This window comes from Limulus polyphemus, unplaced genomic scaffold, assembly GCF_000517525.1.
Source record: "Limulus polyphemus unplaced genomic scaffold, Limulus_polyphemus-2.1.2 Scaffold2633, whole genome shotgun sequence".
Lineage (NCBI taxonomy): Eukaryota > Metazoa > Arthropoda > Merostomata > Xiphosura > Limulidae > Limulus > Limulus polyphemus.
Window position 1 is genome coordinate 89,767 of NW_013668243.1, and position 15,978 is coordinate 105,744.

The 15,978-nt window shown below is 34.2% G+C and overlaps 1 protein-coding gene across 1 annotated transcript in view; it reads left to right on the forward strand.

The window, feature by feature from the left end:
* LOC106467491 (gastrin/cholecystokinin type B receptor-like) overlaps positions 1-15,978 on the forward strand; it is a 52,730-nt gene that overhangs the window by 33,294 nt on the left and 3,458 nt on the right. The window contains exons 4-5 of the mRNA XM_013927850.2: positions 9,680-9,885; positions 15,373-15,484. Coding sequence (XP_013783304.1) covers positions 9,680-9,885; positions 15,373-15,484 — 318 coding nt within the window. The remainder of the gene's footprint in view (positions 1-9,679; positions 9,886-15,372; positions 15,485-15,978) is intronic.

Here is a 15,978-nt window from a genome sequence, read left to right on the forward strand (position 1 = left end):
TTTGGTTGTTGATCGGGAGTAAAAGGAAAGACCATTTCATTTTTCAAAAAAGTGAAGTCAGAGTTTTCAGGTATTGTGATGAATTATTTCATTGTGTTGTGGTCTTTCCTCTTAAACCTTCTACAAATAAGAAACGGTAGCACTTTATTTTTTCTTCGAATTACCTACCATAACCAAAACACATTATTGAGAAATTCTTCAATATCTTGTTTTTGTCATTTTACGCCTTTTAATGAAGATGGGAACATTGACAGGGAAATAGATTTGAACGAAGAAGTTTCGTAAAGAGCGCGAATGGTAGTGTGATGTAAAAGTACTCATGCTAGAAATTTTCATAAAAGTGACCCAAAAAACGGCGCTAACTCGCTAACCCGTGGCCCGATTTTAACGAAACTTGTTTTATTCTGTTTCTATTCTCATTTCATTACAAATGTGGCACTATTGTGCGCCGTTTTTGCTATATTTAATTACAGACAAGCAAACAAACAAACAAACAATCTCAGAGTTTTAGTAGTATATAGATACATATATTTTAAAACAAGTGGATTGTGTGCTGTCCGTTTATTGTTCAAATTTATCGCCAACAAGTCACAGACACCTATTGTAAAAGAATCTGGCCCCTACATACACAGAGACATTAAATACCGGGTCGTCTGTATCTGGCCCCAACACATCATGTATTTTTTTCAATGAAAATCTTTGTTACCGAAGTTACCGATAATACAGTACCGCCACCTTTTTATAACGCTACCATCGGATGCCATGTGCACCCGAGAGCGATATAGAGTGTAAAAACCAACTATTCAAGAGGGCACTCGTGCTGAACAAGTAGAGATTCAACAGACTACTAAAGCAATCACTTAACTAAAATAACTGTTTATTTACATAGAGAAAATAGATATAAAAAGAACATAGATTAGATAAAATATGAATACAAACTTTCCGATATTTCAAAAACAAAGCATACTCATGATTGGCTAAAACAATCATCTGAAAGACAATCGGCATTTTCATTGGATAATTAAAATCGCACCAAAAGTGAGCAGGCTTAAAGCTACCATAAACCTGCTACAATTAACAACATAACATTTCTAGTTCCTTCTGACACTGAGCAGTATCTTGTAACTTCTTATCCTAACCACAAAATTAAACCATTTCCTTTATAATGACGTCAGTTCTGACCTGAATGTAAGTGGCCACTTTACACCTGTCCTTTACAAACGCTATATCGATGACACTTTCTTGCTAGTTTGATTAAGCAAGTCACATTTCCAAATTTCGTCCTTACCTTAATTCCCACCACCCCAATATCAAGTTCACATCTGAACTTGATATTCACATCTCTGGGCTTTGCACTCGGGACTTCCCGTTTTTTATTTCTTTTATTTTGTGACAGAGTGTAATGAATTTAGTCTCTGAAGCCACGTGATACTAAATTGTTGAAAGCCAAGGCGCCACAGTGTTATATCCGAGAAAGCGTTATAACCGATGGCGTTATAATGAGTTAGTTCTGTATAACTTTGTTTCTGTAGGCTTAGGTTCCCCAATTCACGAAAATTTGTTTGTTTTGCAAAGCAATTCAAGTATCATCTGTGCTAGCTGTTACTGATTCAAAAGTAATATACTAGAGGAAAAACATCACTCACCGCCAACCCTTTTACCAATGAAAAATGGGAATAACCGTCACGTTATAACATCCACACAGCTGAAAGGGCGAGCATATCGATGACGAGACTCGAATGTGCGACCCACAGATTGCGAATCGAGCGCCCGAAACACCTGGCCATGCGAGGCCTTTATTATCCTGCCTGTTTTAGCACAAAATTACAGAACAAGCTATCTGTACTCTGACCACCGCGAAGATTCGAACGAACACCCCGGATTTTGGCGTTGTAAGCTCGTAAACCAGGCGCTTATCCACCCGGGGACATCATGAAAGTCACATTGGTAATATAATGTGGTTTGTGTAGGCTTAGTTATTTACTTCCAGCTAAACAGTTCACTGTTTCTGTTTTATTAAACTTATCTTCAAGTAATTGTGGATGGATGAATATTGTTTTTGGTTGTTGGAATGCTTAAGTTCACATCTCTCCAAAGTAAACATCTATAGTGTGGCAGTATTGATTGTGCTGAATCTAGCATGGTTTAATGAGTACTGGCTGACCGCAGTGTACTACAGGCGAAGCCATGGAGTAAACTAAAACGTGCGTGAAATTGACATCAGTTAAAATATATCTATGATTTCAAACCTTAATTCAAAACTCTCCCAATGAAACAATATTTTAACGATAACAAGTCTCATATACAGATTATCCCAACGTTACAATATCTGTACTCATGACAAGTCTCAAATCAAGAGTATCCCAACGTTACAATATTTGAAATAATGACAAGTCTCAAATCAAAATTATCCCAAAGTAACAATATCTGTAATAATGTCAAATCTCATATCAAGTTTAACCCAACGTTACAATATCTGTACTCATGACAAGTCTCAAATCAAGTTTAACCCAACGTTACAATATCTGTAATAATGACAAGTCTCAAATCAAAAGTATCCCGACGTTACAATATCAGAAATAATGTCAAATCTCATATCAAGATTATCCCAACGTTACAATATCAGAAATAATGACAAGTCTCAAATCAAAAGTATCCCGACGTTACAATATCTGTAATCATGTCAAATTTCATATCAAGATTAACCCAACGTTGCAATATCTGTAATAATGACAAGTCTCAAATCAAGATTATCCCAACGTTACAATATCTGTAATCATGTCAAATTTCATATCAAGATTAACCCAACGTTGCAATATCTGTAATAACGTCAAATTTCATATAAAGATTATACCAATGTTACAATATCTGTACTCATGACAAGTCTCAAATAAAGATTATTCCAACGTTACAATGTAAAGTTCCAATGGTAAAAAAAAAAGGTGTTGGATATTTTCAGTGTACAGCATCTTATACAACAGACGGGGTCAAATGGTCACGTGATAGACACTTAAGGTTAAGAAATAGCCACATCTAACTAATGACCAGAAAAAAGTCCACACCTCCTTCGACGAGAGAACAGCACCCACCGCCTATGATGCTAACCATAATTGAATATCAGGAGTAGGTGTCATGGTTAAAACGTCACTACAACGTCTGTTCTCTACGTTTAAGAATTTAAACGTAGAGAACAGTCTTTGAATTTTTTTCATATTAATCTACCTACGTTATGAGTTTAAAAAAACCAAGATTTCCTCTCTAGGAAAACATAATAATTCTATCAGACGATCGTTTCTATGAAGAAAAAGTAGGAAAGTTGACGTAAACTAACCATCGACGTTTTTATTAACTAATGGGTATAATCATAGGATCTTCTAGCCCTGTACGTGAATTATAGCTTCTTCGATATATCGGAAAAAGAAGACATAATTAAATGTGAAGGTTCTATATAAGTATATGAAAAGCAATACACGACAAAAACAGTACTTTTTAGAAAATACTTGCTTCTAGGATACGCTGTCTATTAAAGATTTAACTACATCACATTTTTAAACCAAATATAAATAAGTATATCTCCTGTTGATATGCCGAATAAAAATAAGTATATCTCCTGTTGATATGCCGAATAAAAATAAGTACATCTCCTGTTTATATGCCGAATAAAAATAAGTACATCTCCTGTTGGTATGCCGAATATAATTTTTCTCCATCATCTAAAGAAAACATTATTCTAGAAGAAAACTATGAATATTCGAAAAACGCGTACGTAACTGAATGATAAACTATCAAGGAAGTGTGAGATGTAAAGTTTGGTAAAAGTACCCTACAGCTAACAAATATTATGTTACACAAGAAACTACTTGACAAATAGTCATTACGAAGTAACTTCAGTAGAAGAATGTAGAAACTACATGACATCGTATATTAATTTCGCTGTTTGTTTACTTGTTTTATTGTTACGCAGGGCCGTACCGACCGCTGATGGCGCTCTGTGCGAGATATTAATTCTGGATCCTTCCTCAAAAAAAATCTGATCTCTCCTTACCTTCAAAGATGCAGATTCGCGCCTTCTACGAATCGGCGTTCTGTGCGGGCGTACCGCTCGTCTTAACCTTGGTGCAGCCTTGGCGCTAAGCTACAGAAAAGGTAAATGTGCTTTCCACACTGCGGGTATCAAAACCCGAGTTTTAGGATTATAAACCCTCAGACTAACTTCTGAGCCACAGAAGAGGGAGGAAGGTAATTGCACAGTGCCATCGTTACCAAGTGATACATGGAAGAGCTATAGACACTTCATGACATTATATACTAATAGTACCGTGTCGTCATTACCAAGTCTTGTAAGTAACGCACTACACAAGCTATATACATTTCTGACGTAAAGAATGAATGACGAATCAGTGGAAACATTTTGATTTAGACATTATATTTCCACATTGTTAATTCAGAACTCGTTTATGAAGAGTTCTTGTTTATTTTATTTCATCTTTATATACATAGAACTTAGATTCGAAATGAATTAAATATACCTTATATCTAGTTGAACCATTTTGACTTTCTCTAAATTACCAAACATTAATATTGTAACCATACTTTCCAATATATAATATGTTGCTGAACTAAAAAATATAAATCGCAGAAAAAATCAACACGCAGAATAAGCTGTTTCTTTTCATTTGGTCTGGCAGTTAGGGTTAGGGCATTTGACTCGCAATCTGCGAGTCACGCGCTCGAATCTCTTGATGGTTAGGGCATTGGACTTGCAATTTGCGGATCGCGGGCTCGAACCTCTTTACTGAACATTTCCCCCTTTCAGCCTTGATGACGTTATTATGTGAGAGTCAATCCCACTATTCGATTAGAGTACCTTAAGAGTTAGCAGTGGGTAATGTTGACTAGCTTTCTTCCCTCTTGTCTACCACTGTTAAATTAGGGACGGCTAGCGCTGGTAGCCCTCTGTAGCTTTAAGTGAAATTCAATAAACAAACAAACATATAACCCTTTTTATTTTATTAATGAACAGAAGGTAAGTTTGTCGTTCTGCTGAAATACATACTTATTTCTCCTTCTTGAGCCCTGATATTATCAGAAATATCTACAACTTTACCGTGTAACAAGCACGTGTTATCCACGTGTCTACATGAGTTTGATCGTCATTGAATAATAGGTACACAAGAGAAACATGCAATAAGTTTGGTTTCTATTGCATAAGTTTCCACACAGTTTCATTTGTGATAGTTAAACTTACTAAGTGATAGTTTACGAGATTGCAAGGTAACAACTACAATTGATTTTGGATATTGTGACAAGTCATCCATCTGCGGTAATTTATAGACGACATATCTTCTCCAGGAGAAGTGAGCATAAAAACTTACGGTTTACACAGCATTACAAAGAACAGGTGTTTTTTTTTCACTAAATCGTTGTTTCTCTGTAATGACAGTATAGAGCTACAACACATATGGTCCAGTGCCAAAGAAAGAAAGTGGATTCCAACCTGTTATAAGAAGCTCTACTTTGCTTACCATGGCTGGGATACGGCTTGCTGATTCGTGTATTCAAAGACGTTTTAATGTGACATATTCAACTTCATTTTCTCTGATAACTAACTTTGTTAACGTAGCTCCCTATATGATAGGTAATAATATTTCTTTAAAAACTTTAACTGTGTATCATAACAAACTTTATTAACGTATCTTGGCATTTGTTAGTAACAACGTTAGTAAGTATTCCAGGAACAAGCTTTTGTCAAGCTCTGAATTCTGAAGCATTACAATTCTAATGCATTGGGGAATTATATGTTAGCAAAATAGTTCTCGCTAGTTATGGAGAATTAAACTCTAAACCATTTGTTTAGCAAGGCTGGTCTAAATACTTAAAAGTCTTTCAAGATGCAGTTGCTGTTCAGCCTTGGAACTCAGGGTTTTACACTGTCGAGGAAGTATTCCAAAGTGGTTTTGAACTATTCACAGTGGAGCAACTGTATTATGTGGAACGTGCATCTTGAAAATAACGAGAGTTGTAGTTGGTGCTATAACGATAAATTGGGAGAAAGTTTCAAATTGTTAGCGTAAGAAAGACCATCGTGATGTGGTAGTGGTCATTTCATGGTAAGTTAACAAACTACAACGAGAGTATGGTCATTTCATAGTAAGTTAGTGAATTTGGAAGCAAATGGAGCATTTTAAGCACAGTTTCGATGTTCTTAGGTTAAAGAAAGTTTTGAAAATGATTTTATAAATTACAGTCTATAGACAAACAACTTTTACAGTTCCATAGCAACTCTTAGAATGGCTCTGAGTCGTTGTTATTTTCAAGTACAAACTTTGAGCTCATAGCGCCATCTCTTGACCGATTTGAGATCTGATTTCAGCCGCGGCTATTGAGGATTCCCTCTTCTTTTTTAGATGGCACAAAAACACTTCTGGTTTTGTATAATTAATTATATCTCACTTATTACATGTTCGGTAATTGTCCAAAATATTTCATGATAACATTCTCAGATCGTAATATGTGTTTGTTTCCGAAATTTGAACTGATGGACTTACGGAAGGCTGCTAGGCAACCGCACCTATTGGCAGCTCTTGGGCTACTATAATCCAATAATTTGATTTGACCGTCACTTTTATAACGCACGCACGACCCCAAAATGAGTAGCGCGTAATTCTTGTCACAGGACTTGGACCATGTCTCCTCAAGTTCTTAGTCCAGCACACTAACCACTACGCCGACACTGTAAGAAGTGTTAAGTGAAATAAATTTTCGGGAATTTGTATTTCCAAAATTTAAAACTTAATATGTAACTCTATGATATTTTAAAATAAATCATATGATTATTGGTCTGATTGCATACTTCTTTCTAAAAACATTTCCTTCGAAATAAACTAAAGGGGAAAATAAATGTCCCCGTGGTTTCTAGTTCACTACCACAGGGACCTGTATTTCCCCTAGTTCACTACCACAGGGACATTTATTTTCCCCTCTAGTTCACCGAGGAAAAACATGTCACCGTGGCAGTGAATTAGGGGGGTACAGGGCAATGAATGGATTAAAATGTGCTTCAAAAAATCCTGGCCCTGCTGCAGACAAGTTTGTTCGTAATGAAGCTATACACTGGGCTATCTATGCTCTGCCCACCACGGGTATCGAAACCCGGATTCTAGCGTTGTAAGTCCGCAAACATACCGCTGTGCCACTGGGGGACTGCTACTAACAAATAATTTCAAATTTATAGTACCCAAGACGCATATTTTTCTAAACAAATTCAGAATTATATAAAACTTTTGTTCTCTAAATAATACCTCACCAATTTAATGAATTTAATAAACTAACAACAACTAAATATTTGAGAAAAAGAATTGTTTCGTATTCGCATATTTGTAGTTTTACTCGAAAGTCGAATTTTTAAATTATCATGGCGTGATCCAAATTACAACTTTATTCAACACAGCAGTAACATCCAAATAATTTTTTGAAATATTAGTTTGATCTCTTTTCATGCTTACTATTTCTGGAGATATAAAGAAAACAGTCGCATTTTATCGTATTCAACAATAAAGCTAGCTTCTGTGACGTCTTCTCTACATTGTTTTTGTTCAAAATCGGTATAAAGAAAACAGTTGTATTTTATTATTTTCAACAATGAAGTTAAGTTCTGTAACTTCATTCTTTACATCATCTTTGTTCTTAATTGTACCCGATCCTTGAATACCAACATCAAAATATTAAGAATTATAATAGTTGTTACTATCATTATGTTCACAAAATCTGTCTTAGATAATTAAAGTATCATCCCTATTATTACAACAACACTATCATCGGATATTCAGCTTTATAGAAAACAAGGGACCGTTTCTTAAAATAAGAATTTTTATAAAGCTTTTTAAGAAAGTTTCAGATTCGCAAACTTTTATAAAGTTGTAGTAGCTTATGATTATTCATGTTATTACAACTTTCTAATTAACTCACCAGTCAACAGGTGAATTCTCGGAAACCAAGGGATCAAGGATTCTACTTTAGATGTAAATTGGGTAATGGGACTGAACTTTTTGTGCCAAGAACAAAGAATCTGTATTCACAATTCAATGATGCTATTTTAATATATCATGATGATATATGGCAGATGAGTGTGCAAGTTATTGTTAATTGTTAATATTAGTGAACTGTCGAAAATGTTACGTAATAGTGCAGAGATGTATGCAAAAGAAAGACAAGAATGTATCAAACGAAGCTCTTCTAACTAAGCTGTATTATTAGTCAATAATTTCCTTCGTGATGTTTACGCTACCGGAAACGCTAGCAGTCTCTAACTTTGAAGTAGTAGACTAGAGATAAGGGAGCTAATCATCACAATTCTCCGCCAACTCGTGGGCTACTCTAATCTAATGGTGGGATTTGATCGCCATTCTTATAGTGCACGTGAATATTTTTGGACAGTAAGAAAGTGCTAACCATGGAAACTCGGATTCACGGTTCCGAACCCTGACTGCTGGGCCACGCTCGACCCATTTATCGTGTAAACACGATATCTCTTGTAGATGATATTTCCATATATAAAAACAACAGTAGACAGCTTGCAAGAAAAGTAATGTCAACTACATCTTAAAATACTGTACTGTAAATTTATGTTTAAAAAGTCCGTGAGTGAATGATAATTTTTCACTATTATTCCATTTCTGGTAATATTCTCTTAAATAATAATTTAGATATTTTGGGAAATTGTTCTTATAACTTTTGCTAGGTGTTATGTCTGTCAGATATTAATTAAACAAACCTGTTTCTGCTTCATTTCTTAGATATTTTAAAAAACGTATTGAGCATTTTATTGGCAGAAATAATTTATTTTTATGTAATTAATTATCAAAGTTTAATATTTGTTTGTTTTGTATATATATTGTATTATGCATTGTTAACTTAGTTTAATATTTATTTGTTTGTTTTGTATATATTGTATTATGCATTGTTAACTTAGTTTAATATTTATTTGTTTGTTTTGTATATATTGTATTATGCATTGTTAACTTAGTTTAATATTTATTTGTTTGTTTTGTATATATTGTATTATACATTGTTAACTTAGTTTAATATTTATTTGTTTGTTTTGTATATATATATTGTATTATGCATTGTTAACTTACTTTAATATTTATTTGTTTGTTTTGTATATATTGTATTATGCATTGTTAACATAAGTGTATATTCTTGTTTGTTATTTGTCATCCTCTAATAAAATTATTTTGTTTAAAATGTTTGTAAAATGAATCATACAGGTTTAAATACACATAACACTGTTCAGTTTATTTCATAATTTAGGTTAGAGTTCGTGTGTCAAAAGTCACAAAACACGAAGTTTATTTTATGTTTTAAGATTTTCATAACTTCCACTAATTTGGGAGATTTCGTAATATAATTAATAAATTAATATTACGATTTGTACTACAGAACCTTTAAAAACATGATTTTTTTCAATGTTAATTACAGTGTATTATGATTTAGTATTAAAAACCCGGATACATATGATTTCATTTAATTTTAATCATAATTTATTATGATTTAATATGAAAGACCCAGATAAACATGATTTACTTTCATGTTAATCACAGTTTATTATGATTTAGTATGAAAGACCCTGATAAACATGATTTTGTTTAATTCTAAATCACATTTTTTATGAATCTAGACACATTTAGAAGTTGGAGAACGAATCAAAGCTTACTGGTGTGTTCGAAGCTGGTACAGTTCAATCCTATGGCGAGGTTACGAAGTTTATATGCTGATTCTTATCCTTATGGTGCCATCTAGTGTCATGGGTTACACTTACACAAAGATATGTCGACAGCTATGGATTGTTGTGAAGGAACGAGCTGACATGACACTGGGAACTGTGTGAGTATTCATTTCTTTTATAGATAGACAGATATAGAGGTTAATTTATCTTTTTGTTGTTGTTTATTGTTATTAATGTTATTATTGTTTTCAGTTGGGTTTTATTCGCACTTTTTATACATGTTGGGAAATGAAACTCTAAGAAATTGACATGTAACCATGGTAGCTAATACTTAACATTTAACTTAAAAATGGCTTTTCTATTCTAATAAACATTGTGATATGTGGATATGGTTATCAGGTAACGACGATAATCTTGGCTGTACAATTGAATATACCTAGAGAAGAAAAATAAAACGTCATGAAAACATCAAAGAAAGGTCATCGCCCTTTTCCGTGATTATGCATTGACTTGAATGTCACTGGGCGTTTTAAAAACATTTTAGTAGCGAATCTCCAACTGAGATTCCACAATTTGAATTTTTCAAAAACAATATACTTTTGTTAGAAAATAAGCGAACCTATCATCAAATAAAGATCATCTAATAGATGTCACGCTAGGAAAATTTGACGCTAGAAAAAAAACAAAAACAATTTGTTTATAATAATTAATAACTTTATTTACAACTATAACATCACAATTCATTTCAGTGATTCACTAGCTGCATTCCTAAGCCTACGGATAGTCAGTTTGTAGAGTTTTGTATCTCATTGGTTATTAAACAAATTGAAAGCAGCGTATAGCAAACCATGATTGTTATATCTCCCAGGCAACCGAATAACTGCCTAAGATTCTCCTCCAATAATTTTCTCTGGTTTTTCATCGTTTTGTTGTGGAAGAAACGCGCGAACTGACACCTGACAATATGTCAGACTTATTACAAAAGGCAATTTATCCACGTTACTGGTGTTTTGTACATATATGTATAATAGATTTACGTGTATAGGCAAAACAACGAAAGCCGCCGTTGCTAGGTGACGCAAAGAATGTGTGTTCATACTCTCGGAAAGTGTTCGACGTTCTTGGTTTGTCGTGTTGTTGATCAGTCTTTATTTTCACGTTTTCTCGTCTTCTCGACGTTACACGTCAGAAACGTACTTACGCAATTGTCGATTCTTAGAAATGAAAGCGGGATCCTTATATCTATTGTAATAATAACCTTTGTTTGATAAAATCAGAACACAAAAATCTCAGAGTTGCGAAGGGTCTCATAGTGTATTACATGCTTTCTCAGTAGAAACAGTAATAATATTCGTAGAAATACGTCAACTGTCGATCTTGATTTTCTGGCAGTGTGGGACTAACATTTGTTCGAAGAATGTAACGTTTGACACCCTGAAATCAAGCGTTCTTTATTTGATTACATCAAAATATGTTTCATTTTACTTTATTGTACTTTTAAAGTTGCTGTAAATTTTGTTACCTTATCCTCATTTATACATTGTCTATTATTGTATGTTTAGCTTTTGCAACTGTGAATTAAATGCTATAAAGGAAACAAATTACACACACACGTATACACACATATATATATATATTTCTGTGTGTGTGTAATTTGTGTTTCCTTTATAGCATTCAATTAACAATTGCAAAAGCTAAACATATATATATATTTGTGTTTGTGAGGTTGATATACTAGTATTTGTCTATATAAAAAGTTTAATTATTTAAAAATTCACATCAGATCACAATATTGTAATAACATCCTGGTTGTATCTATTATAAAACAATATTTTCATCATTGTTTAATATGGATATATATATCAGCAAAGTTCAAAAAGCAACCTTGAAATTAATCACATGTATAGTATTAGTGGTGGGTATCGTATATTGTGCATATACAGTTAAAATGTATCATTAGAGGTATGTCTCTGAAATTAAACAACTGTATATCCTACGTAAATTTAGTATTAAGGATTTCAATCTTAAGAATCCTGTGTAAATTGAATATTAGCGGAGTCAAATCTCAAGAATTCTGTGTATATTTTGCATCATGGATGTGTATGCTTTGCTTCATGGATGTATATGCTTTGCATCATGGATGTGTATGTTTTGCATCATGGATGTGTATGTTTTGCATCATGGATGTGTATGCTTTGCATCATGGATGGGTATATTTTGCACCATGGATGTGTATATTAAGCATCATGGATGTGTATATTAAGCACCATGGATGTGTATCTTAAGCATCATGGATGTGTATATTAAGCATCATGGATGTGTATGTTTTGCATCATGGATGTGTATATTAAGCATCATGGATGTGTATATTAAGCATCATGGATGTGTATGTTTTGCATCATGGATGTGTATATTAAGCATCATGGATGTGTATATTAAGCACCATGGATGTGTATATTAAGCATCATGGATGTGTATATTAAGCATCATGGATGTGTATATTAAGCATCATGGATGTGTATATTAAGCACCATGGATGTGTATATTAAGCATCATGGATGTGTATATTAAGCATTCTCTTTTCTCTGTAAAACGGTAAATTCTACTATAAAGTCAATATTTCGTAGATCTGACACCTTGAACGAAATCTATTCCAGTCTGCCTCTTCATTTGTATGGTAATGAGATTTTAAGAACATTCCACTCAGGGTTTTAGAATGTACACGAGGTTTATTATTCCAATTACATTGGCAGGAATACGTTTTTTCTTACTTTAGTTCTCCTAGTAAAAATTTCAGACCGATAGTATTTTACACCACAGTACGTTGTTAGTGTTATAAAAAAACTCGACTTAGAGTAATTGAAGTTACTGATGACATTCATTTCTTTTCTAATGTTTATGAAATGGGCTTCTCTTTCTCTTTGCAAATTGATCGTCTTTAAATAAGTCAAATGAACTGTTTTTTTTTCGTGGTTTTTAGTTGAAAGCGCTATCTAGTGGATATGTGTGTATTAATAGTTTGAATTTTCAATTGTCACGTATGAGCCCCCTAGTGAGCGATAGGAAGGAAATGTTATTATATAACCTAAACTGATTATGGTAATTTTGTAAATGAATGATTGATAACGTGTTTATAAAATTGAAAGAAACAAAAACGTGACATAACACAGTTATGAAAGATGAAAATGCCTTAAATAATTGTTATTCTGATGTCAAGAAAATTAAATGAATACTCCTTTAGTTAGTAAATATAAAATCTGCGAGAGAATAAATTAGACTGTCAAAATTTTATACCCTGTCGATCATATCTAGAATTAAACTAAAGTTCACGTGAGAAATAGGAACATTTGGTTTAGATGAGAAGCTGAACAAAGCAGTTTTTATAAAGTGTTTCGAAGTAGGAAAAGTTCAACTTTTTTGACTTGTATCTTAATTCCCCAAAATATTTAATTGGAGATGCGTCATTTCTACAAATCTAGAGAGTTGAATACGTTATATCAAAACGATTTTGAATATGCAAATTAGCAAGCCACGTAACAACGACAGCTGTTGTACAGTCGTGATAGAACAAAATGGATCAGAACTACAGCGTAACATTGTTGGCCCTTGTGCATATACTGTGATGCTCCCGAAAACTGACCACTTTTGGGAAGGGCATGTAACAGCTCTTTCCGTCGCAAAATGTTAATGTTCTCATATCATAAAGATGTACTGAGATCAAGGATTTAGAATTTTCAAGCTGGGATATCCCTTATGCTTAACGGCATTGGAAAACAAAGAAATATGAATCATATTGGGGTACAACGGCAATTCAGAAAGGTAACTGCAACAAGTCGTACCCCAGCCGTGATGAAAACTGCTTGTAATAGGTGAGAATCCACGAACACAAAGATTAGTGGCAATAAAAGCCGTCCAAGTGCCCCAAGCACCAGCAACAGTAAAGCAACATGATCAAGAAGGATCTCCGTCTGGAAAAGCAACACAAGTGACGTGTACACAAATAGTTTCCCTGACATATCCGTTCAACAGTCGCATACCTCAAGCAACTGGAGCAAGAAACCTGGTATTCATGCTATTCCATACGAAAACATACTGAACACGAATGTGGTCAAAAAGCCGAAATGGGCCATTGCACTAATGCACCTAGCCCTAACTTCGATTTTATCTGCTTCCACTGTAATTAAGACTTAATTATCGTCTTTGTGGTTACAAATGCATCGTGAAAAGGATTAAAGATTAGTCGATCAGTTGGAGTGTCTGATTATTTTTTCTATTCAATTTTACTCGTCTCTAGGAAAATGAACTGTTAAATCGACGAATGATTTGGTATGTGATTAAGCTGTAAAAACTTGTAGAAGGGACTGGATAAGAACCTACCTGGAGAAAACTGAATAAGATCCTACCTAGAGAAGGATAAGAATCTACCTGGAGAAACCTGGATAAGAACCTACCTAGAGAAAACTGGATAAGAGCCTACCTGGAGAAAACTCGATAAGAACCTACCTGGAGAAAACTGAATAAGATCCTACCTAGAGAAGGATAAGAATCTACCCGGAGAAACCTGGATAAGAACCTACCTAGAGAAAACTGGATAAAAGCCTACCTGGAGAAAACTCGATAAGAACCTACCTGGAGAAAACAGGAGTAGAGCCTCCCTGGAGAAAACTGGATAAGAACCTACCTGGAGAAAACTGAATAAGATCCTACCAAGAGAAGGATAAGAGCCTACCTGGAGAAAACTGGATAAGAGCCTACCTAGAGAAATGCTGATTGTGTAGAGTGAAAAATGAACTGCAGGAAAATCCACAAAATCCAGATAGAGAAGATGCATTTTTGTAAGCATGTTTTGGAGACGAAGTTAAAATGAAAACGAACTCTGGAGATTTTACAGCTCCAGTATCGCGTATTTAAACCATTTTGTTTTGTTTTTTCGTAATAACCGAAGTTCCATTATCATGATACTGATTTGCTTTTATTTTTGTACGTAAGTCAACCCAAACAATATACTAACGCATTGTTAGGATCGGGCGTGGCCTAGTAGCAAGCTTGACCAACTGTATATCCGAAGATTTGGGATTCGCGTCCTATTTCCCTCCCCCCAAAAAAACAATAACAAATTTGCACTATGCACCTTAGAGGTCGTTGTGTTGTAAGAGTGCTGGTCAAATCTCAGTATTCGATTGGAGTAACCCAATAGTTGGCAGTGGGCGATGTTAAGTAGCTGCCGTCCCTAAGTTTTGAACTGAAAGGCTGATTATAGTTCTGTCTGTCTTTTACTACAGTCATTTCTTTGTGACCTCTGCTTTTCGAGTAAGACTATAAATATCTTAAAGGGGACAGTTCTTTACAAGTAACTAGCTTTGTGCTTAATTCCAGCCAAACAAACAAAAAACAACAACAAGTAACTTAAAGATTAGATGTATTAATATGATATACAAACGTACTGGTGTATTTATTAGATATCATTTGTATTCGCTGGAAACTTTGACTTGTCATTATTACTCTCTCTTTTTGAACTATTTAATTTATATTTTAACTGACAGTAAACACTTGAATCTTTCCATCAAAATAAACTATTTTGATAAATATATTTTGTTATTTTAATAACTGACGAATCGTAACTTTAAGTTCTTCTACTATTGCAGGGGCTATTCCACTGAGATGTCGGTTCGAATCAAAAATCAGCCGGTGTCTTCGAGTATGAAACCAAGATCCATGATCCACAGAATAGATGATGATAATGCCCAGGTAAAACAGGTGAGAGAGAAAATTTTGACATATATTCGTAACTCAATACACAGGCGTCGCTAGGCACTGGCACAAGGGGCTCGTGCCCCGATTCTACTTGACAATGGCCAGAATCCCTAGCTGGTGTCTTAAAAAATCAGAATAGAAAACCATAATCGATATCATACTGAAACGCCGAAAATTCCCGTGACTCTGGGTCCGAGCTCCGAATTCTTTTTTTTTTTAGTGAATTAACATAACTTTCGAATAGCTTGACGTAAACACGATTAGACTTTTATTTGGTTAAGCTATAGATCCAACATGGCTCTTCAGTCACATATTAAAATAAAAATATGAATCCACAGACACCTAAAATATCTCGAACCCTTCCCCAAAATATGAATCCATACACATAGATAGTATCTCTAATACACATTGACAGTACCTGTAACCCTTTTCTCCAAAATATTGTTACGTCTCCGTTCGTTAATTAACTTTCCGTAACTTCGTTCCGACGAAACTTT